Here is a 24,992-nt window from a genome sequence, read left to right as displayed (position 1 = left end):
TCTCCTCCCCCTCCTCTCTGCTGTCCTCTCCCCTCCTCTCTGCTGTCCTCTCCTCCCCTCCTCTCTGCTGTCCCTCTCCTCTCTCCTGTCCTCTCCCCTCCTCTCTCCTGTCCTCTCCCCTCATCCTCTCTCCTGTCCCCTCCTCCCCTCCTCTCTGCTGTCCTCTCCTCCCCTGCTCTCTGCTGTCCTCTCTCCCCTCCCCCTCCTCTCTCCTGTCCTCTCCTCCTCTCCTCTCTCCTGTCCTCTCCTCTCTCCTGTCCTCTCCCCCTCCTCTCTCCTGTCCTCTCCTCCCCTCCTCTCTGCTGTCCTCTCCTCCCCTGCTCTCTGCTGTCCTCTCCTCCCCTGCTCTCTGCTGTCCTCTCCTCCCCTCTCCTCCCCTCCTCTCTCCTGTCCTCTCCCCCCTCCTCTCTCCTGTCCTCTCCTCCCCTCCTCTCTGCTGTCCTCTCCTCCCCTGCTCTCTGCTGTCCTCTCCTCCCCTCCTCTCTGCTGTCCTCTCCTCTCCTCCCCTGCTCTCTGCTGTCCTCTCCTCCCCTCCTCTCTCCTGTCCTCTCCTCCCCTCCTCTCTCCTGTCCTCTCCTCCCCCCTCCTCTCTCCTGTCCTCTCCTCCTCTCCTCTCTCCTGTCCTCTCCTCCTCTCCTCTCTCCTGTCCTCTCCCCTCCTCTCTCCTGTCCTCTCCTCTCCTTTATCCTCTCACTTCCTTTCCTGTCCTCTCCTCCTCTCCTCTCTCCTGTCCTCTCCTCCTCTCCTCTCTCCTGTCCTCTTCCTCCTCTCTCCTGTCCTCTCCTCTCCTTTATCCTCTCACTTCCTTTCCTGTCCTCTCCTCCTCTCATCTCTCCTGTCCTCTCCTCCTCTCCTCTCTCCTGTCCTCTCCTCCTCTCTCCTCTCTCCTGTCCTCTCCCCTCCTCTCTCCTGTCCTCTCCTCTCCTTTATCCTCTCACTTCCTTTCCTGTCCTCTCCTCCTCTCCTCTCTCCTGTCCTCTCCTCCCCTCCTCTCTGCTGTCCTCTCCCCTCCTCTCTCCTGTCCTCTCCTCCTCTCCTCTCCTTTATCCTCTCACTTCCTTTCCTGTCCTCTCCCTTCTTCTTCTCTCTGACTCCATCCCAATATAATAGAATTATGAATATTAGCAGCAGAGAGAGAAAATAGTGAGCTGGTTAATAAAATATGAAGCATGTATTAAAATCTACATCATCATTAGGTCACCACCTCTTCTCCCCCTTCCCCCTCTCCTCTCCACTCCCCCTTCTCTCCTCTCCACTCCCCCTCCTCTCCACTCCCCCTCCTATCCATCGCCTCCTCCTCCCCAACACTTCCTATCCTCCTATCCGCCTCCTCCCCTCCTCCGCCTCCTCCTCTCCAACGCTTCCTCTCCTCTTCCACTCTCCTCCCCTCTCCACTCCTCCTCCTCTCCTCTCCAGTCCTCCTCCTCTCCTCTCCAGTCCTCCTCCTCTCCTCTCCTCTCCACTCCTCCTCCTCTCCTCTCCAGTCCTCCTCCTCTCCTCTCCACCACCTTCTCCCCTCCATCGCCTCTCCCCCTCCTCTCCACCGCCTCCCCAACACTTCCTCTCCTCTTCTCCCCTTCACTGCCCCTCCACAGCCCCCCTTCTTCTCTCTTCGACCTCTCCTCTCCACCACCTCCTCTGTACTCCCTCCCCCTACATTTCAATGTACAGTGAGGTATAAGAACTGCTTTTCCAGAGCCAGGAGATCAAAGCTACAGTAGGGAGTCAGGAGGAGAGAGAGATGGAGGGAGGAGTGTAGGATGGTGAGAGTAGTGGAGGAGAGCGAGAGGAGTGGATAGGAGAAGTGGAGAATGAGGGAGGAGTGGGGGAGAGGGGGATGGAAGAGAGAGATGGAAGAGAGAGGTATGGAAGAAAGGAGTGGGGGAGAGAGGGATGGAAGAGAGAGATGGGAAGAGAGAGCTATGGAAGAAAGGAGTGGGGGAGAGAGAGATGGAAGAGAGAGGTATGGAAGAGAGAGGTATGGAAGAGAGGAGTGGGGGAGCGAGGGATGGAGAGAGGGATGGTGCAGTGACTTCCTTACCAACTTACCATAGCCACTGCCCAAGCATGAAGAGGGGTAATTTAGGACACATACTGTCACGATCGCTGTCGTTATGGAAATGACCGGACCAAGGTGCAGCATGGTGAGCGTACATTTCTTTTATTGATAAATGTTGCCAACAAGGAACAAGGAAACGACCGTGAAGATTACTTAGGCTATAATGCCACTAACAAAGACAACTACCCACAAATACAAAAGGAAAAAAGGCGGCCTAAGTATGATTCCCAATCAGAGACAACGATAGACAGCTGTCCCTGATTGAGAACCATACCCGGCCAAAACATAGAAGCAAAGAACATAGAGTTTCCCACCCGAGTCACACCCTGACCAACCGAGAGAGAATAAAAAGATCTCTACGGTCAGGGTGTGACAGTACCCCCCCCAATGGCGCGGACTCCGGACACAAACCTGACACTATAGGGGAGGGTCCGGGTGGGCATCTATCCATGTGACACATACAGTCCACATTTGAAGTTCCCAAAAGCCAAACGGCCAAAACATTTAATGAGATCCAGCGATATGGTGCAAAAAATATATTTAAAAAAGTATCTTATATCTAACAAAAAATGTTCTCCAGTCAACTTAAGGCATAGATTACTTGACATGAAAAGACATAATGGTCAGAATGTGCCTAAAACACTGGGCACGAAGGGGACCCAAAAACGAAGGTGCACAAATAAAAAGGAATATCTCAATCAGGTAAATATCAATCATAAAGGTACAAACCTCATATTTCATCATATATATTCATATTTCATCATATATACAGTTGAACAACTTCCTCACAGTACACAGAGCCGTTCAGACACACACAGCAGGCATGTGGGCAGCTCTGGAGACACAGAACACACATGGATGGATGGATGGATGGATGGATGGATGGATGGATGGATGGATGGATGGATGGATGGATGGATGGATGGATGGATGGATGGATGGATGGATGGATGGATGGACTGACTGACAGATTTTTGTGTCATTAAAGGGTCTTGAATCTTACAGATGTCCAACCTACAGTTGAAGTCGGAAGTTTAGATACATCTTAGCCAAATACATTTAAACTCAGTTTTTCATTTTACATTCTTAAAATAAAGTGGTGATCCTAACTGACCTAGGTCAGGGAATTTTTACTAGGATTAAATGTCATTTTCCTGACATTTAATCCTAGTAAAAATTCCCTGACCTAGGTCAGTTAGGATCACCACTTTATTTTAAGAATGTAAAATGTCAGAATAATAGTCGAGAGAATGATTTATTTCAGCTTTTATTTCTTTCACCACATTCCTAGTGGGTCAGAAGTTTACATACACTCAATTAGTATTTGGTAGCATTGCCTTTAAATTGTTTAACTTGGGTCAGCCTTACACAAGCTTCTCACAATAAGTTGGGTGAATTTTGGCCCATTCCTCCTGACAGAGGAGGTGTAACTGAGTCAGGTTTGTAGGCCTCCTTGCTTGCACAAGCTTTTTCAGTTCTGCCCATACATTTTCTGTAGGATTGAGGTCAGGGCTTTGTGATGGCCACTCCAATACCTTGACTTTGTTGTCCTTAAGCCATTTTGCCACAACTTTGGAAGTATGCTTGGGATCATTGTCCATTTGGAAGAACCATTTGTGACCAAGCTTATATCCGCATAATTTTCCTACCTCATGATTTCATCTATTTTATGAAGTGCACCAGTCCATTATGGCCAAACAGTTCTACAGTTCTACTTTTTCTCCAAAAAGTACGATCGTTGTCCCCATGTGCAGTTTCAAACCGTAGTCTGGCTTTTTTATGGTGGTTTTGGAGCAGTGGATTCTTCCTTGCTGAGCGGCCTTTCAGGTTATGTCGATATAGGACTTGTTTTACTGTGGATATAGATACTTTTGTACCTGTTTCCTCCAGCATCTTCACAAGGTCCTTTGCTGTTGTTCTGGGATTGATTTGCACTTTTCTCACCAAAGTACGTTCATCTCTAGGAGACAGAATGCGTCTCCTTCCTGAGCGGTATGACGGCTGCGTGGTCCCATAGTGTTTATACTTGTGTACTATTGTTTGTACAGATGAACGTGGTAAATCAGGCGTTTGGAAATTGCCCCCAAGGACGTCAAGCAAATAGGCACTGAGTTTGAAGGTGGAGGTGACACCCCAGTACATCACTGGGACCGCGGTCCTCCAGCGGGTAGTGAAGACACCCCAGTACATCACTGGGACCGCGTCCCTCCAGCGGGTAGTGAAGACACCCCAGTACATCACTGGGACCGCGTCCCTCCAGCGGGTAGTGAAGACACCCCAGTACATCACTGGTACCGCGTCCCTCCAGCGGGTAGTGAAGACACCCCAGTACATCACTGGGACCGCGGCCCTCCAGCGGGTGGTGAAGACACCCCAGTACATCACTGGGACCGCGTCCCTCCAGCGGGTGGTGAAGACACCCCAGTACATCACTGGGACCGCGTCCCTCCAGCGGGTGGTGAAGACACCCCAGTACATCACTGGGACCGCGTCCCTCCAGCGGGTAGTGAAGACACCCCAGTACATCACTGGGACCGCGTCCCTCCAGCGGGTGGTGAAGACGGCTCAGTACATCACTGGGACCGCGGCCCTCCAGCGGGTAGTGAAGACACCCCAGTACATTACTGGGACCGCGACCCTCCAGCGGGTGGTGAAGACACCCCAGTACATCATTGGGACCGCGGTCCTCCAGCGGGTAGTGAAGACACCCCAGTACATCACTGGGACCGCGTCCCTCCAGCGGGTAGTGAAGACACCCCAGTACATCACTGGGACCGCGTCCCTCCAGCGGGTGGTGAAGACGGCTCAGTACATCACTGGGACCGCGGCCCTCCAGCGGGTAGTGAAGACACACCAGTACATCACTGGGACCGCGGCCCTCCAGCGGGTGGTGAAGACACACCAGTACATTACTGGGACCGCGACCCTCCAGCGGGTGGTGAAGACACCCCAGTACATCATTGGGACCGCGGTCCTCCAGCGGGTGTTGAAGACACCCCAGTACATCACTGGGACCGCGTCCCTCCAGCGGGTAGTGAAGACACCCCAGTACATTACTGGGACCGCGGTCCTCCAGCGGGTGGTGAAGACACCCCAGTACATCACTGGGCCCGCTCCCTCCAGAGGGTAGTGAAGACACCCCAGTACATCACTGGGACCGTGCTCCCACCCATCCAGGACATCTACTCTAAACGGTGCTTGAGGAAGGCTGCAACATCATCAAGAACCTCACACACCCCAACCATGAGCTGTTTTCTCCCTTCCAGTGGGGAACACAGTATCGGAGCATGAAGTCTTATACCTACAGGCTCAGAGACAGTTTCCATCTACAAACCATCAGACTGATGAACACTTGATCTGGACTGACCACCTGCTCTGATTCTAACCCCTAACAGGACTGACCACCTGCTCTGATTCTAACCCTAACAGGACTGACCACCTGCTCTGATTCTAACCCTAACAGGACTGACCACCTGCTCTGATTCTAACAGGACTGACCACCTGCTCTGATTCTAACCCCTAACAGGACTGACCACCTGCTCTGATTCTAACAGGACTGACCACCTACTCTGATTCTAACCCTAACAGGACTGACCACCTGCTCTGATTCTCTGCACCTTAGCACACATGAAATATAAAAAATATATCATATTTAACCTTTATTTAACTAGACAAGTCAGTTAAGAACAATTCTTATTTACATTGACAGCCTACCCCGGCCAAACCCAGACGACGCTGGGCCAATTGTGTGCCGCCCTATGGGACTCCCAATCACAGCCGGATGTGTTACAGTCTGGAATAGAACCAGGGTCTGTAGTGACGCATCTAGCACTGAGATGCAGTGGCTTAGACCGCTGCACTCCGGAGCCCCCATGCATACACACACACATTCATGCTACACACACCCACACACACACATTCATGAACAAGATGGAGCAGACAGAGATGGTCGTTCATAGGCAAGATGGCCGTTCATGGGCAAGATGGCCGTTCATGGGCAAGATGGCCGTTCATGGGCAAGATGGCCGTTCATGGGCAAGATGGTGCCGACAGAAATGGTCGCCTCGCTTCGAGTCCTTAGGAAACTATGCAGTATTTTGTTTTTTTATGTGCTCAAATGTATACACCTGTCAGCAACAGGTGTGGTTGAAACAGCCGAATCCACTCATTTGGAGGTGTATCCACATACTTATGTAATAACATGTATAGAGTACCAGTCAAAAGTTTAGACACACTTACTCATTCAAAGGTTTTTCTTTATTTTTACTTTTTTCTTACATTGTAGAATAATAGTGAAGACATCAAAACTATGAAATAACACATATGGAATCATGTTGTAAACAAAAAAGTGTTAACTTCTCTAGGATAGGGGGCAGCATTTGGAATTTTGGATGAAGAGCATGCCCAAATTCAACTGCCTGCTACTCATCCCCAGAATATAAGATATGCATATTATTAGTAGTATAGAAAACACTCTGAAGTTTCTAAAACTGTTTGAATCATGTCTGTGAGTATAACAGAACTTATGTAGCAGGCGAAACCCCAAGGAAAAACCATTCAGATTAATTTTTTTCCATTGGTTTTCATTGGGAATCCAGATTTCTAAGGGACTTGCTTGCAGTTCCTACCACTTTCACTGGATGTCACCAGTCTTTAGAAAATGGTTGAGGTTATTCCTTTGTGTAATGAAGAAGTACGGCCATCTTGAACGAGGGTCACTTCATGTGTACTGTTAGATAGAGGCGCGTGACCAGAAAGCATGCTTGAGTTTGTTGTCTTCCTGTATTGAACACAGATCATCCCGTCTTCAATTTGATCGATTATTTACTTTAGAAAATACCTAAAGTTGTATTACAAAAGTAGTTTGAAATGTTTTGGCAAAGTTTACAGGTAACTTTTGAGATATTTTGTCATCACGTTGCGCAAGTTGGAACTGGTGTTTTTCTGGATCAAACGCTCCAAATAAATGGACATTTTGGATATGTATGGACGGAAGTCATCGAACAAAAGGACCATTTGTGATGTTTATGGGACATATTGGAGTGCCAACAGAAGATGCTTGTCAAAGGTAAAGCATGATTTATATTTTTATTTCTGTGTTTTGTGTCGCGCCTGCAGGGTTGAAATGTTTTCTCTCTTTTGTTTATGGAGGTGCTATCCTCAGATAACAGCATCGTTTGCTTTCGGCAAAAAGCCTTTTTGAAATCTGACATGTTGGCTGGATTCACAACAAGTGTAGCTTTAATTTGCTATCTTGCATGTGTGATTTCATGAAAGTTTGATTTTTATAGTAATTTATTTGAATTTGGCGCTCTGCATTTTCACTGGCTTTTGGCCAAGTGGGACGTTACCGTCCCACATATCCCTGAGAGGTGTAAACAAATCAAAATAGGTTCTTCAAAGTAGCCACCCTTTGCCTTGATGACAGCTTTGCACACTCTTGGCATTCTCTCAACCAGCTTCACCTGGAATGCTTTTCCAACAGTCTTGAAGGAGTTCCCACATACGCTGAGCACTTGTTAGCTGCTTTTCCTTCACTCTGTGGTCCAACTCATCCCAAACCACCTCAATTGGGTTGAGGTCAGGTGACTGTGGAGGCCAGGTCATCTGATGCAGCACTCCATCACTCTCCTTCTGGGTCAAATAAAGCCTGGAGGTATGTTTTGGGTCATTGTCCTGTTGAAAAACAAATTATAGTCTCACTAAGCGCAAACCAGATGGGATGGTGTATAGCTGCTGAATGCTGTGGTAACCATACTGGTTAAGTGGGCCTTGAATTCAAAATAAATCACTGACAGTGTCACCAGCTAAACACCCCCAAACCATCACATCTCCTCCTCCACGCTTCACAGTGGGAACCACACATGCGGAGATGATCCGTTCACCTACTCTATGTCTCATAAAGACACGGCAGGTGGAACCAAAAATCTCAAATTTGGACTCATCAGACCAAAGGAAAGATTTCCACCGGTCTAATCCCCCCCACCTGTCAAGTCTCTTCTTATTATTGGTGTTCTTTAGTAGTGGTTTCTTTGCAGCAATTTGACCATTGAAGGCCTGAATCACACAGTCTCCTCTGAACAGTTGATGTTGAGATGTGTCTGTTACTTGAACTCTGAAGCATTTATTTGGGCTGCAATCTGAGGTGCAGTTAACTCTAATGAACTTATCCTCTGAAGCAGAGGTAACTGGGTCTTCCTTTCCTGTGGCGGTCCTCATAAGAGACAGTTTCATCATAGCGCTTGATGGTTTTTGCGACTGCACTTGAATAACCTTTCAAAGTTCTTGAAATTTTCTTGACTGAACTTCATGTCTTAAAGTAATGATGCTTTGCTTATTTGAGCTGGGTTTTTTATTTATTTTTTATTTCACCTTTATTTAACTCATGTGAAGGCCAAATTACAGAGGAGGAACTTCTTGATGCAATTAAAGCCTTTAAGGAAAACTCCAGGGCTGGATGGCATACAAGTTGAGGTATACCAAACTCCAGGGCCTGATGGCATACCAGTTGAGGTATACCAAACTCCAGGGCTGGATGGCATACAAGTTGAGGTATACCAAACTCCAGGGCCTGATGGCATACCAGTTGAGGTATACCAAACTCCAGGGCCTGATGGCATACCAGTTGAGGTATACCAAACTCCAGGGCTGGATGGCATACCATTATAGATATACCAAACTCCAGGGCCTGATGTCATACCAGTTGAGGTATACCAAACTCCAGGGCCTGATGGCATACCAGTTGAGGTATACCAAACTCCAGGGCCTGATGGCATACCATTATAGATATACCAAACTCCAGGGCCTGATGACATACCAGTGGAGGTATACCAAACTCCAGGGCCTGATGGCATACCATTATAGATATACCAAACTCCAAGGCCTGATGGCATACCAGTGGAGGTATACCAAACTCCAGGGCCTGATGGCATACCATTATAGATATACCAAACTCCAGGGCCTGATGGCATACCATTATAGATATACCAAACTCCAGGGCCTGATGGCATACCATTATAGATATACCAAACTCCAGGGCCTGATGGCATACCATTATAGATATACCAAACTCCAGGGCCTGATGACATACCATTATAGATATACCAAACTCCAGGGCCTGATGGCATACCATTATAGATATACCAAACTCCAGGGCCTGATGGCATACCATTATAGATATACCAAACTCCAGGGCCTGATGTCATACCATTATAGATATACCAAACTCCAGGGCCTGATGGCATACCAGTTGAGGTATACCAAACTCCAGGGCCTGATGGCATACCAGTTGAGGTATACCAAACTCCAGGGCCTGATGGCATACCAGTTGAGGTATACCAAACTCCAGGGCCTGATGGCATACCAGTTGAGGTATACCAAACTCCAGGGCCTGATGGCATACCATTATAGATATACCAAACTCCAGGGCCTGATGACATACCAGTGGAGGTATACCAAACTCCAGGGCCTGATGGAATACCATTATAGATATACCAAACTCCAAGGCCTGATGGCATACCAGTGGAGGTATACCAAACTCCAGGGCCTGATGGCATACCATTATAGATATACCAAACTCCAGGGCCTGATGGCATACCATTATAGATATACCAAACTCCAGGGCCTGATGGCATACCATTATAGGTATACCAAACTCCAGGGCCTGATGTCATACCATTATAGGTATACCAAACTCCAGGGCCTGATGGCATACCAGTTGAGGTATACCAAACTCCATGGCTGGATGTCATACCATTATAGATATACCAAACTCCATAGCTGGATGTCATACCAGTGGAGGTATACCAAACTCCATGGCTGGATGTCATACCATTATAGATATACCAAACTCCATGGCTGGATGTCATACCAGTTGCGGTATACCAAACTCCAGGGCCTGATGGCATACCAGTTGAGGTATACCAAACTCCAGGGCCTGATGGCATACCAGTTGAGGTATACCAAACTCCAGGGCCTGATGTCATACCAGTGGAGGTATACCAAACTCCAGGGCCTGATGTCATACCATTATAGATATACCAAACTCCAGGGCCTGATGTCATACCATTATAGGTATACCAAACTCCAGGGCCTGATGGAATACCATTATAGATATACCAAACTCCAAGGCCTGATGGCATACCAGTGGAGGTATACCAAACTCCAGGGCCTGATGGCATACCATTATAGATATACCAAACTCCAGGGCCTGATGGCATACCATTATAGATATACCAAACTCCAGGGCCTGATGGCATACCATTATAGATATACCAAACTCCAGGGCCTGATGACATACCATTATAGATATACCAAACTCCAGGGCCTGATGGCATACCATTATAGATATACCAAACTCCAGGGCCTGATGGCATACCATTATAGATATACCAAACTCCAGGGCCTGATGGCATACCATTATAGATATACCAAACTCCAGGGCCTGATGGCATACCATTATAGATATACCAAACTCCAGGGCCTGATGTCATACCATTATAGATATACCAAACTCCAGGGCCTGATGGCATACCAGTGGAGGTATACCAAACTCCAGGGCCTGATGGCATACCATTATAGATATACCAAACTCCAGGGCCTGATGTCATACCATTACAGATATACCAAACTCCAGGGCCTGATGTCATACCATTATAGATATACCAAACTCCAGGGCCTGATGTCATACCATTATAGATATACCAAACTCCAGGGTCTGATGGCATACCATTATAGATATACCAAACTCCAGGGCCTGATGGCATACCATTATAGATATACCAAACTCCAGGGCCTGATGGCATACCAGTGGAGGTATACCAAACTCCAGGGCCTGATGTCATACCATTATAGATATACCAAACTCCAGGGCCTGATGGCATACCAGTGGAGGTATACCAAACTCCAGGGCCTGATGGCATCCATTATAGATATACCAAACTCCAGGGCCTGATGGCATACCATTATAGATATACCAAACTCCAGGGCCTGATGGCATACCAGTGGAGATATACCAAACTCCAGGGCCTGATGGCATACCATTATAGATATACCAAACTCCAGGGCCTGATGTCATACCATTATAGATATACCAAACTCCAGGGCCTGATGGCATACCAGTGGAGGTATACCAAACTCCAGGGCCTGACTGGCATACCATTATAGATATACCAAACTCCAGGGCCTGATGTCATACCATTATAGGTATACCAAACTCCAGGGCCTGATGTCATACCATTATAGGTATACCAAACTCCAGGGCCTGATGTCATACCAGTATAGGTATACCAAACTCCAGGGCCTGATGTCATACCATTATAGGTATACCAAACTCCAGGGCCTGATGTCATACCATTATAGGTATACCAAACTCCAGGGCCTGATGGCATACCAGTTGAGGTATACCAAACTCCATGGCTGGATGTCATACCATTATAGATATACCAAACTCCATAGCTGGATGTCATACCAGTGGAGGTATACCAAACTCCATGGCTGGATGTCATACCATTATAGATATACCAAACTCCAGGGCCTGATGGCATACCATTATAGATATACCAAACTCCAGGGCCTGATGGCATACCATTATAGATATACCAAACTCCAGGGCCTGATGGCATACCAGTGGAGGTATACCAAACTCCAGGGCCTGATGGCATACCAGTTGAGGTATACCAAACTCCAGGGCCTGATGGCATACCATTATAGGTATACCAAACTCCAGGGCCTGATGGCATACCATTATAGATATACCAAACTCCAGGGCCTGATGGCATACCATTATAGATATACCAAACTCCAGGGCCTGATGTCATACCATTATAGATATACCAAACTCCAGGGCCTGATGTCATACCATTATAGATATACCAAACTCCAGGGCCTGATGTCATACCATTATAGATATACCAAACTCCAGGGCCTGATGTCATACCATTATAGATATACCAAACTCCAGGGCTGGATGTCATACCATTATAGATATACCAAACTCCAGGGCTTGATGTCATACCATTATAGATATACCAAACTCCAGGGCCTGATGTCATACCATTATAGATATACCAAACTCCAGGGCCTGATGTCATACCATTATAGATATACCAAACTCCAGGGCCTGATGTCATACCATTATAGATATACCAAACTCCAGGGCCTGATGTCATACCATTATAGATATACCAAACCTTTTTGATCTACTCAGAGGACCATTATTAGCATGTTTTAACCACTCCTATTTAAATGGTAGATTATCAGACACACAACAAGAAGGTATGGTTTGCAGGGAATAATAATAAAGGTATATTCTTTAAAAAAGTATGTATGTCTATATAGGTATGTGTATGTATATATGCGTATATGTATGCATGTGTGTATGGATATATATATTTACCCAAAAAATATATGGGGGATTGTAAATGATGCAGACAATTACATTGATGGAACCAAAAAATCTTTCCGCAGTATTTAGCTGATCCACCCCTTTTAGTGAAAAAAAAACATACAGTCAATAATACAGTAGAACAAAAGAAAACAAAAGTCTATATACAGTGAGTGTAAATGAGGTAAGATAAGGGAGTTAAGGCAATAAATAGGCCATGGTGGCGAAGTAATTACAAAATAGCAATTAAACACTGGAATGGTAGGATGTACAGAAATTGAATGTGCAAGTAGAGATACTGGGGTGCAAAGGAGCAAGATAAATAAATAAATACAGTATGGGGATGAGGCCCATCTGTGTACAGGTGCAGTAATCTGTGAGCTGCTCTGACAGCTGGTGCTTAAAACTAGTGAGAGAGATATGAGTCTCCAGCTTCAGTGATTTTTGCAGTTCGTTCCAGTCATTGGCAGCAGAGAACTAGATGGAAAGGCGACCAAATGAGGAATTGGCTTTGGGGTTGACCAGTGAGATATACCTGCTGGAGCACGTGCTACGGGTGGGTGATGCTATGGTGACCAGTGAGCTGAGATAAGGCTTGGCTTTACCTAGCAGAGACTTGTAGATGACCTGTAGCCAGTGGGTTTGGACACGAGTATGAAGCAAGGGCCAGCCAACGAGAGCATACAGGTCGCAGTGGGGGGTAGTATATGGGGCTTTGGTGACAAAATGGATGGCACTGTGATAGACTGCATCCAATTTGTTGAGTAGAGTGTTGGAGGCTATTTTATAGATGACATCGCCGAAGTCGAGGATCGGTAGGATGGTCAGTTTTACGAGGGTATGTTTGGTAGCATGAGTGAAGGATGCTTTGTTGTAAAATAGGAAGCCAATTCTAGATTTAACTTTGGATTGGAGATGTTTGATGTGAGTCTGGAAGGAGAGTTGACAGTCTGAGACACCTAGGTATTTGTAGTTGTCCCCATATTCTAAGTCAGAACCGTCCAGTGTAGTGATGCTGGACGGGTGGACGGGTGGACGGGTGGACAGGTGGACAGGTGGACAGGTGGACAGGTGGACAGGTGGACAGGTCAAGACTTCACAGGAGAGCCGTTTGAACATAAACAAAAAAATAAAAAATAAAAATGCGTTTTTTGCCAGAAATGCTTCTCAAACATGTGAACTTTCATGTGCTTTAAAATCAAATGCCATTTGTTAAATTACAAGCCTAGTTGGTTTAGCCACAGAAAAAGAGGGGGCAACCTTCCCGCTAGCCATAATTGGTTAAGATAATGAGTGGGCTGGACATGCTAAGAGATGAGTTTGGATTGGTCTGACATATAGCACACGTCTATCTATTGGAGCTGGTAAGTATGTCTAGGTTATCATGTCGAACGCGGCTTTTTTAGAAATGTATTGCATAGTAAAACTGTATAAACCTAATGTCAAGTTAAAGTGTACGGTTAGCTACTTAACGTTAGCTGGCTGGCTCGCTAGCTAACGTTATGTGTATGTTCTCCACTTTCTGGAGGACCGAGAAATCAGTGGAATTCGAGTATGAATTTGTATTTTTATTTTTTCACCTTTATTTAGCCAGGTAGGCTAGTTGAGAACAAGTTCTCATTTGCAACTGCGACCTGGCCAAGATAAAGCATAGCAGTGTGAACAGACAACAGAGTTACACATGGAGTAAACAATTAACAAGTCAATAACACAATAGAAAAAAAGAGAGTCTATATACATTGTGTGCAAAAGGCATGAGGAGGTAGGCGAATAATTACAATTTTGCAGATTAACACTGGAGTGATAAATGATCAGATGGTCATGTACAGGTAGAGGTATTGTTGTGCAAAAGAGCAGAAAAGTAAATAAATAAAAACAGTATGGGGATGAGGTAGGTAAAATTGGGTGGGCTATTTACCGATAGACTATGTACAGCTGCAGCGATCGGTTAGCTGCTCAGATAGCAGATGTTTGAAGTTGGTGAGGGAGATAAAAGTCTCCAGTAACAGGCAGCTGAGAACTGGAACGAAAGGCGGCCAAATGAGGTGTTGGCTTTAGGGATGATCAGTGAGACACACCTGCTGGAGCGTGTGCTACGGGTGAGCGCGTGCTACGGGATGATAGCTAAGGAGATGGAGAAAACACCAGTCTGGATTACATTGTCAAACTAAGGGCAACCATGCATGGCATCAGACAGGAGACGCATCCAATCATGATTTGTACTGGTAAGATAGTGTCATGACTGTCCTGCTCGGCTCAGGTTACCAATGAACACAATCCTGCAGAGAGATTTCATCCCCACCAGAGGAGAAGGGATCTCAAGGGATAGGAAGATGTGGGGGTTTTATGACCCCTCACACCCATGGTAAATCTTAGGCAACAGACAAATTCCTTTGTCCTGTTACTATGGAGAACCAGCCTCAGAACATTAAACATGAAATAAAGGGACTTTGGAACAATGGTTTCCGTCAGCCACAATGGTGGTCATGACGATAGATGGAATATGAAAATGTATGTCATTTTTGTTTTGTTATTAAAGGTTAATAGATGACGTTATTACGAAAACATTGTAACTTTAAGAGTTTTCCTAGTATATGCTTGATGTTTATACATTGTACGTTGTGTGGAAAATGTCCAAATCAAAGAGAATATTTTGGTAAAGATTAAATGTGAAGTTAGTTGTCTAAAATCCGATTTGAGTCAAATCTAGACCTTGCCTCCTAACTAGTTACGCCCAGAGAACTTGCCCTGAAGGCGGTTACGCCCACTTCTGACCCGAGGGTATAAGACATGTGAGTTCAAATTAGCAGACTAAGTGACCCGAGCTGCAGCCAAGGTCTAAAAAGTCAGCAAACCCAAAACGCAACACAAGGTTGAAGACAAAGAAATATGTTTTCTACCCAAGCTTCGGATGAGTAGCTGTGTCTAAGTGGGTGAATTCAAGCCGGACCACCTATCCTCCACTCCCCATCGAATTGTGGTATCTACACTGTTTTCCATTCCTACACTGTGAGCTCTGAGCTACAGAGCAGTCTGTCCTCAGAAGACCCCTTCCAGAGCAAGGGCGAGGAATCAGACCACTAAGTCAAAAGGACACTGACATCGTGAGGACAACCAGAGAGTTGCGCCGGAGAAGTGCGTCATTGAGAAGCCTAAACGGTCCACGAGGAGCTTCCCATCTGAGACCTTCAACACGTAATTACATCATTATATTCTGACCCATAAGAGCGGCAGTTCGGGGCAAGGTTAGGGTTAAAATAAACATAGCTGACTAATACACCCACATGTATATTTCTCTCGTGTACTTTCTCTTTTTCTCTCTCTTATAAATCCCCATTTTGGGTAACACGTGCCATAGTGTGTTGGCCCGTTATACTAAGTTCTAATCAATAGCCTAGACTGTGTTGTGTATGTGTATATTGTATTATCATTTTAGCTTTCTAGTAAATAAAATTTCCCCATGGGGACAATAAAGTCAGTAAGTAAGAAAGTGGTTTCATTTCAAGTGTACAGTTAGCTAGCTAACGTTAGCTGGCTGGGTGGGTAGCTAGCTAATGTTTGTGTATGATCTTCTTCTTCTTATCTCAGACACATTTGCTTGACTAGTTATAGCCATTGAACCTGGTTGGTTAGCTACCTGCAGATTCATGCAAGGTAGTAACATCATGAGTTGTGATTATGGTTCATTGTTTAGCTAGCTAGGTATCTAGCTACATCTCTTAGCAAAAGACTTGTCTTAGTGTGCCAGAGTGCAGAATAACTGATGAATTTTGGAAAGCTCAACACCCGTTGAATAAGTCTGGTGTCAGTAAACGTCAGCAACAAAGCGTAATTCAATTGTTGCTAGCAGCTACAGCAGTTACAGTCACCAACGCTCTGGATAACATGAAAACTGCCTAACCAGCTCTGCTAGGATCAGTAAAATGGTCAGAGTGGGGTGTTCTCTCATTATGTGTCTGGAAGTAGCTAGCCAATGTTAGCCAGTTAGCTTGCGTGCTTGACTGTCGTTGTGAGGTCAGAGCTTTCGGAACAACCCTACTTATTGGCCAGAGTGTCCAGTGTGCGCTCTGAACACGAAACGCTCTGAATTTACGAACGGACAATCCGACAGCACAGTTGCAGTCACCAACACTCTGTTAAACATACTGTAACAGCCTAACCAGCTCTGCTAGGGCGAGTAATGTTCAGTGAGCTGTTCTCTCTCACTTAGATGTCTGGAAGTAGCTGGCAAGTTAGTACAGAACGGTTGGATCAACCGTTAAAGAGATGGGTGGGGCTAAGGCTTAAAAGGGTGTGTAAAATGCTGAATGGATGTAGACAAAGAGGGGCACTCCAATAGTAGTATCAAAACATTGAAAGACGATTTTCTCAAAAGTGAGTTTACAAGTTGATCAACTTTCAAAGCAGAATTACTTTCCCATTGTTTCCTCAAATGCAGTCTATGACATACGTAGCTCTGAGTCTTTTATCCAATGTAAAAAACTGAAATTCAAATGTGGCTACATAAGACCGAATCCAGGTGGTGAGTCACGTCTTGGTCTTTTACCAAATAGGGCTATGTTCTGTATACCACCCCTACCTTGTCACAACACAACTGATTTGCTCAAACGTATTAAGAATGAAATAAATTGCACAAATTACCTTTTGACAAGGCACACCTGTTAATTGAAATGCATTCCAGGTGACTACCTCATGAAGCTGGTTGAGAGAATGCCAAGAGTGTGCAAAGCTGTCACCGAGGCAAAGGGTGGCTACTTTGAAGAATATCAAATAGAAAATATATTTTGATTTATTTAACCCTTTTAAGGTTACTACATGATTCCATATGTGTTATTTCATAATTTCGATGTCTTCACTATTATTCTACAATGTAGAAAGTAGTAAAAAATAAAGAAAAACCCTTGAATGAGTAGGTGTGTCCAAGCTTTTGACTGGTACTGTGTATATATATATATATATATAGTAGTGTTACTAGTTCAACTGGGGGCCTACTGTATGCTCATCAGCTGTACTGTTGCTCTATAGCAAAACACTGAGCTGTTAACACTATTCTATTACTACACCACCTGGGAGCTGTGTGTGTGTGTGTGTGTTTAGTTTCAATAAGAGTACAATAGTCTGGAACAACTGTCAGGGACAGGAAATGAAAACGTATCACACCAGGTTTACCCCCACAATATGTTTGATTGAGTCCCCTTTCTGTTGCTCTACTGGATCATGGGTTCTGCTCCATTTTCTTTATTTAACGAGGCAAGTCAGTTAAGAACAAATTCTCATTTACAATGACGGTCTAGGAACAGTGGGTTAACTGCCTTGTTCAGGGGTAGAATGACAGATTTTTACCTTGTCAGTTCGGGAATTCGATATAGCAACCTTTCGGTTACTGGCCCAACGCTCTAACCACTAGGCTACCTGCCGCCCAAATACGCTCCCTATACTCTTATGGTATGTTCAGCTCTTCACAGGTTCTGTTGTCATTGTTGTCACTGAATTGACTGGAATTGAAATATAATTGACCCAAACCCTGGTTTCATTTGACCTCAGATGTTGATGCTGCCACCACCTTGCTTCACCGTAGGGATGGTGCCAGGTTTCCTCCAGATATGAGGTTGGCATTCTGGCCAAAGAGTTCCATCTTGGTTTCATCAGACCAGAGAATCTTGTTTCTGCGGTCTGCGAGTCCTTTCGGTGCCTTTTGGCAAACTCCAAGCAGGCTGTTATATGCCTTTTTCTGAGGAGTGGCTTCCGTCTTGCCACTTTACCACAAAGGCCTGATTTGTGGACTGCTGCAGAGATGGTTGTCCTTCTAGAAGGTTCTCCCATTTCCACAGAGGAACTCTGGAGCTCTGTCAGAGTGACCATCATCCCTTTCCCCCTGATATCTCAGTTTGGCCGTGCGAAAAGCTCTAGGAAGAGTCTTGGTGGTTCCAAACTTCTTCCATTTAAGAATGATGGAGGCCACTGTGTTCTTGGGGACCTTCAATGCTGCAGAAATGTGTTGGTACCCTTCCCCAGATCTGTGCCTCGACACAATTCTGTCTCGGAGCGCTACGGACAATTCCTTCGACCTCATGGCTTGTTTTTTTGCTCTGACATGCACTGTCAACTGTGGAGCCTTATATAGACAGGTTCGTGCCTTTCCAAATCATGTCCAAATCAATTGAATTTACCACAGGTGGACTCCAATCAAGTTGTAGAAACATCTCAAGGATGATCAATGGAAACAGGATTCACCTGAGCTCAATTTCAAGTCTCATAGCAAAGGGTCTGAATGCTTATGGAAATAAGTTATTTCAGTTTTGCTAACATTTATAAAAACCTCTTTTCAAATCAAATCAAATCAAATCAAATTTTATTTGTCACATACACATGGTTAGCAGATGTTAATGCGAGTGTAGCGAAATGCTTGTGCTTCTAGTTCCGACAATGCAGTAATAACCACTTTGTCATTATGGGGTATTGTGTGTAGATTGATGAAGAAAATAAACAATTTAATATATTTTTGAATAAGGCAATAATGCAACAAAACGTGAAAAAAGGGGAATGGGTCTGAATACTTTCCGAATGCACTGTATATTAAAACAAGTATCTATAGGTTATATGCTGTAGTGGCCTAAACAATCCCCACAAAATCCTGGAGGGACTGTATTTTCCACTGTCGTTTTCTGCTCTCTCATGCAAACACTCCAATACATTACTAGGCTCCTGTATTCACAGCTTGTCTGTGGAGGCTTGTATAGCCTATAGTTTATATAAATAACACGTTACTATTCATGGCTAATAATGCATGTTTTTCAGGAAAAATGAATGTATTTATGAGGCTACATTTGTTTTATACGAAATTCAAACGCACTCCCATGGATGATCACGATTGATGTTCGCAGTGTGCCGCGGACGCCGTCACTCAACCGGGAGGGGAAAAAACACAACTCATGTTGCAACACACAGCCTACATCCAACACAACACGGCCAGGATATTCTGAAATGTAGAATCAGGGACGGACTACTATAGAAATCAGACAGACAAGCCGTGATGAGTGATAGTCACCAACCTGCTGCAGTACGCTGTGCTCCGGTAGCTCCGGCGGCACGAGGTTCCACGATGATGCTGCTCGGGTCGCTGTGAGATCTGACTCTCTGCAGCAGGCAGGACTCCTCCAGCACATTCGAGGTAGCCATGGAGATGGAGACAGACTACAGACTGGAGACAGGCAGGCTAAAACGGCCGGGAAAGAAAATACAATATTGAGAATGTTCTCAGCGAGATACAAGGTCACCACGAGCAGAACATCCAGCGGTAGTCGGTAATGGGTAGTAACGGATAATTCATTCGGTTTGACAACCAACCACATCTTCGTTGAGTAGGCGACCCGAGAGGGAACGGGAAGAAGATAATATATCCATCAGTGACGCGTCTCTCCCTCCCCGTCCCCCTCTTTCTGTCCACCTCTATCTCCCTCTCTGCGTGAGCATGTGTGCCAACGTAGAGGAGAGGGGTGGTGTTCGTAGGATACAGTGACATGTTTGTCTGATATTATGGCAAAATTCATATAAAATGCGACCTTTTTTTACATTTTAGCTGAGCTCATACAAGATTAAGGACATTAAAGGGGCAATCTGCGAATGATTTATATATTTGCCCATTAATTATATATACCCATGGATTCTTGAAGAATGTAATTTATACATGCCTCATGAGTTTAGTTCAACTGTTGTACCCCATCAGAACGCAAAAACAATCAGCTTGTTTTACCCCATGGTTTATAAACAATACAATTGTAAATACAGGCAGTGCAGCCTTAAGGCATGGTTAAAACTATGTCTATCATTGACAGTCATTCATGGCATCCATAGCTCTGTCTTTGAGTTTGATAAAGGTGGTTCTCTCCAACCCCTTCCCTAAACTATTACCAAAACAGCTGCTTTGAACTGCAGATTGCCCCTTTAAGGATAGGGCTGGTTTCCCTGACACAGATTAGACCTGAAGTTAGTCCTGGGCTAAAAAACTAGATTATCTTTGGGGACAAACATAATTGTTCACTGACATACAACACTCCATCTCCATCATGACAATATGAGCATCCCAAATGGCACCCATAGTGCACTACGGTTGACCAGAGCCCTATTCCCTACATAGTGCACAACGATTGACCAGAGCCCTATTCCCTAGATAGTGCACTACTGTTGACCAGAGCCCTATTCTCTAAATAGTGCACTACCGTTGACCAGAGCTCTATTCCCTATATAGTGCACTACTTTTGACCAGAGCCCTATTCCCTGCACAGTGCACTACTGTTGACCAGAGCCCTGTTCCCTATATAGAACACTACTGTTGACCAGAGCCCTGTTCCCTATATAGAGCACTACTGTTGACCAGAACCTTATTCACTACATAGTGCACTACTGTTGACCAGAGCCCTATTCCCTATATAGAACACTACTGTTGACCAGAACCCTATTCCCTATATAGAACACTACTGTTGACCAGAGCCCTATTCCCTATATAGTGCACTACTGTTGACCAGGGCCCTATTCCCTATATAGTGCACTACAATTGACCAGAGCCCTATTCCCTAGATAGTGCACTACTGTTGACCAGAGCCCTGTTCCCTATATAGTGCACTACTGTTGACCAGAGCCCTATTCCCTATATAGAACACTACTGTTGACCAGAGCCCTGTTCCCTATATAGAGCACTACTGTTGACCAGAACCTTATTCACTACATAGTGCACTACTGTTGACCAGAGCCCTATTCCCTATATAGAACACTACTGTTGACCAGAGCCCTGTTCCCTATATAGAGCACTACTGTTGACCAGAACCTTATTCACTACATAGTGCACTACTGTTGACCAGAGCCCTATTCCCTATATAGAACACTACTGTTGACCAGAGCCTTATTCCCTACATAGTGCACTACTGTTGACCAGAGCCCTGTTCCCTATATAGAACACTACTGTTGACCAGAGCCCTGTTCCCTATATAGAACACTACTGTTGACCAGAGCCCTGTTCCCTATATAGAACACTACTGTTGACCAGAGCCCTGTTCCCTATATAGAACACTACTGTTGACCAGAGCCCTATTCCCTATATAGAACACTACTGTTGACCAGAGCCCTATTCCCTATATAGAACACTACTGTTGACCAGAGCCCTATTCCCTATATAGTGCACTACTGTTGACCAGAGCCCTGTTCCCTATATAGAACACTACTGTTGACCAGGGCCCTATTCCCTATATAGTGCACTACTGTTGACCAGAGCCCTATTCCCTATATAGAACACTACTGTTGACCAGAGCCCTATTCCCTATATAGTGCACTACTGTTGACCAGAGCCCTATTCCCTATATAGAACACTACTGTTGACCAGAGCCCTATTCCCTATATAGAACACTACTGTTGACCAGAGCCCTATTCCCTATGTAGTGCACTACTGTTGACCAGGGCCCTATTCCCTATATAGTGCACTACTGTTGACCAGAGCCCTGTTCCCTATATAGAACACTACTGTTGACCAGAGCCCTGTTCCCTATATAGAACACTACTGTTGACCAGAGCCCTGTGAGAATAGGATGCCATTTGGGATGCTCACATTATCAGATGCTGTTGTATTCTACATCACGTGTCAAACTCATTCCGCGAAGGGCCGAGCGTCTGCTGGTTCGCTAAGTAATAAACAACTCCCCTCACCTGGTTGTCTACGTCTTAATTGAAAGAGAAAAATCAAAAACCTGCAGACACTCGACCCTTCGTGGAATGAGTTTGACACCCTTGTTCCACACTGGACAAACATATAGAGGCAACAGGTAAAGTGTTGGTCCCATGTTTCATGAGCTGAAATAAAAGATCCCAGAAATGTTCCATACGCACAAAAAGCGTGTTTCTCTCAAATTTTGTTTACATCCCTGTTAGTGAGCATTTATCTTTTGCCAAGATAATCCATTCACCTGACAGGTGTGGCATATCAAGAAGCTGATTAAACAGCATGATCATTACACAGGTGCACCTTGTGCTGGGGAAAATAAAAGGCCACTCTAAAATGTGCAGTTTTGTCACACAACACAATGCCACAGATGTCTCAAGTTTTGAGGGAGCGTGCATTTGGTATGTTGACTGCAAATCAAATCAAATTTTATTTGTCACATACACATGGTTAGCAGATGTTAAAGCGAGTGTAGCGAAATGCTTGTGCTTCTAGTTCCGACAATGCAGTAATAACCAACGAGTAATCTAACCTAACAATTCCACAACTACTACCTTATACACACAAGTGTAAAGGGATATAGAATATGTACATAAAGATATATGAATGAGTGATGGTACAGAACGGCATAGGCAAGATGCAGTAGATGGTATCGAGTACAGTATATACATGTGAGATGAGTAATGTAGGCTATGTAAACATTATATTAAGTGGCATTGTTTAAAGTGTCTCATGATACATTTTTTACATCAATTTCCATTATTAAAGTGGCTGGAGTTGAGTCAGTGTGTTGGCAGCAGCCACTCAATGTTAGTGGCGGCTGTATAACAGTCTGATGGCCTTGAGATAGAAGCTGTTTAACAGTCTGATGGCCTTGAGATAGAAGCTGTTTTTGTCAGTCTCAGGAATGTCCACCAGAGCTGTTGCCAGACAATTGAATGTTCACTTCCCTACCATAAACTGCCTCCAATGTCATTTTAAAGAATTTGGCTGTACGTCCAACTGGCCTCACAACTGCAGACCACGTGTAAACCACGCCAACCCAGGACCTCCTCAACCGCAGACCACGTGTAACCACGCCAGCCCAGGACCTCCACATCCGGCTTCTTCACCTCAGACCACATGTAACCACGCCAACCCAGTACCTCCTCAACCCCACATCCGGCTTCTTCACCTCAGACCACGTGTAACCACGCCAACCCAGGACCTCCTCAACCCCACATCCAGCTTCTTCACCTCAGACCACGTGTAACCACGCCAGCCCAGGACCTCCACATCCGGCTTCTTCACCTCAGACCACGTGTAACCACGCCAACCCAGGACCTCCTCAACCCCACATCCGGCTTCTTCACCTCAGACCACGTGTAACCACGCCAGCCCAGGACCTCCACATCTGGCATCTTCTCCTCAGACCACGTGTAACCACACCAGCCCAGGACCTCCACATCTGGCATCTTCACCTCAGACCACGTGTAACCACGCCAGCCCAGGACCTCCACATCTGGCATCTTCTTCTGCAGGATCGTCTGAGGGGGGATGGGAGGGTGTTGAGGAGTATTTGTCTGTAAGAAAGCCCTTTTGTGTGGAAAAACTCATTCTGATTGTCTGGGCCTGGCTCCCCTGCCCAGTCATGTGAAATCTATAGATTAGGGTCTAATGGTGTCACGCCTTGGTCTTAGTATTTTGTGTTTTCTTTCTTTATTTGGTCAGGCCAGGGTGTGACATGGGTTTATTTTGTGGTGTGTTTTTGTATTGTGGTTTTAGTAGGTATTGGGATTGTGGCTGAGTAGGGTTGTCTAGGAAAGTCTATGGCTGCCTGAGGCGGTTCTCAATCAGAGTCAGGTGATTCTCGTTGTCTCTGATTGGGAACCATATTTAGGTAGCCCGGGTTTCACTGTGTGTTTGTGGGTGATTGTTCCTGTCTTAGTGTTTTGTTTTCACCAGATAGGCTGTATAGGTTTTCACGTTCCGTTTGTTGTTTTGTATTGATCGTGTTTTGTCTACATTAAACATGTATCGAATTAACCACGCTGCATTTTGGTCCGACTCTCCTTCAACGGAAGAAAACCGTAACAAATGGATTTATTACAATTGACTAATTTCCTTTTATGAACTGTAACTCAGTAAAATCATTGTTGCATTTCTATTTTTTAAAAATCATTGAAAAAAAGTTAATATTTTTGTTCAGTTTACATCCATTCCATCCACACAGAACTTGCTGGAAGATCCACTTGGAGTGAAAACCTACAGCAGGGTAAAAAAAACAACCTGGCAACCAGGCTAAAATGTCCATGATGCCGTTGACCTTAACAAGAGCCCCCGGGACCAGTGGAAGCAAAATAGCCCCATAACATCAATGCCAAACTCACCACTGGTGTGCGTGGCCAAATGTTTTTATTTTCATGCCATCTGACCACAGCACTGGCTGGAGTTTGATAAACAACATTCTGCACTTGGATTGGAACCGGTGCTGTGATCAGATGACAAGAGAATGGAGCTCTTTGGCCAGGCACACCAGTGGTGGATTTTACACCCCAAGCGCTAATCAAAATCTATAAAGAAATGGTTAATTGACCACAAAATCAACATTTTGCAATGATCAACGCAGTCTCCAGACATGAACCTGCGGTTTGGATTGAAGAGAGCAGTCAATAAGCACAGACGAAGATCCCTCCCAATGTGTTCTCCAATCAGAATGGTCTATTCCTCCATACAGAATCTGATTGGAGAACACATTGGGAGGGATCTTAGACCATTCCGCCATACAGAATCTGATTGGAGAACACGTGTTCTACAGTCTCATAAAACATGTTAGAGAAAAGCTCAGTGTCATTATCCTC

General features: G+C 45.2%; 1 protein-coding gene across 1 annotated transcript in view; it reads right to left on the bottom strand.

The window, feature by feature from the left end:
* LOC112237607 (phosphatase and actin regulator 3-like) overlaps positions 1-19,863 on the bottom strand; it is a 90,525-nt gene extending 70,662 nt beyond the window's left edge. Inside the window, exon 1 of the mRNA XM_042329559.1 lies at positions 19,496-19,863. Coding sequence (XP_042185493.1) covers positions 19,496-19,622 — 127 coding nt within the window. The 5' untranslated portion in view covers positions 19,623-19,863. The remainder of the gene's footprint in view (positions 1-19,495) is intronic.
* Positions 19,864-24,992: the final 5,129 nt, after the last annotated feature.

The sequence above is a fragment of the Oncorhynchus tshawytscha genome, linkage group LG02 (assembly GCF_018296145.1).
Source record: "Oncorhynchus tshawytscha isolate Ot180627B linkage group LG02, Otsh_v2.0, whole genome shotgun sequence".
NCBI lineage: Eukaryota > Metazoa > Chordata > Actinopteri > Salmoniformes > Salmonidae > Oncorhynchus > Oncorhynchus tshawytscha.
The sequence above is the reverse complement of the archived record's forward strand: the minus strand, read 5'-3'. Positions and strand labels throughout refer to the sequence as shown.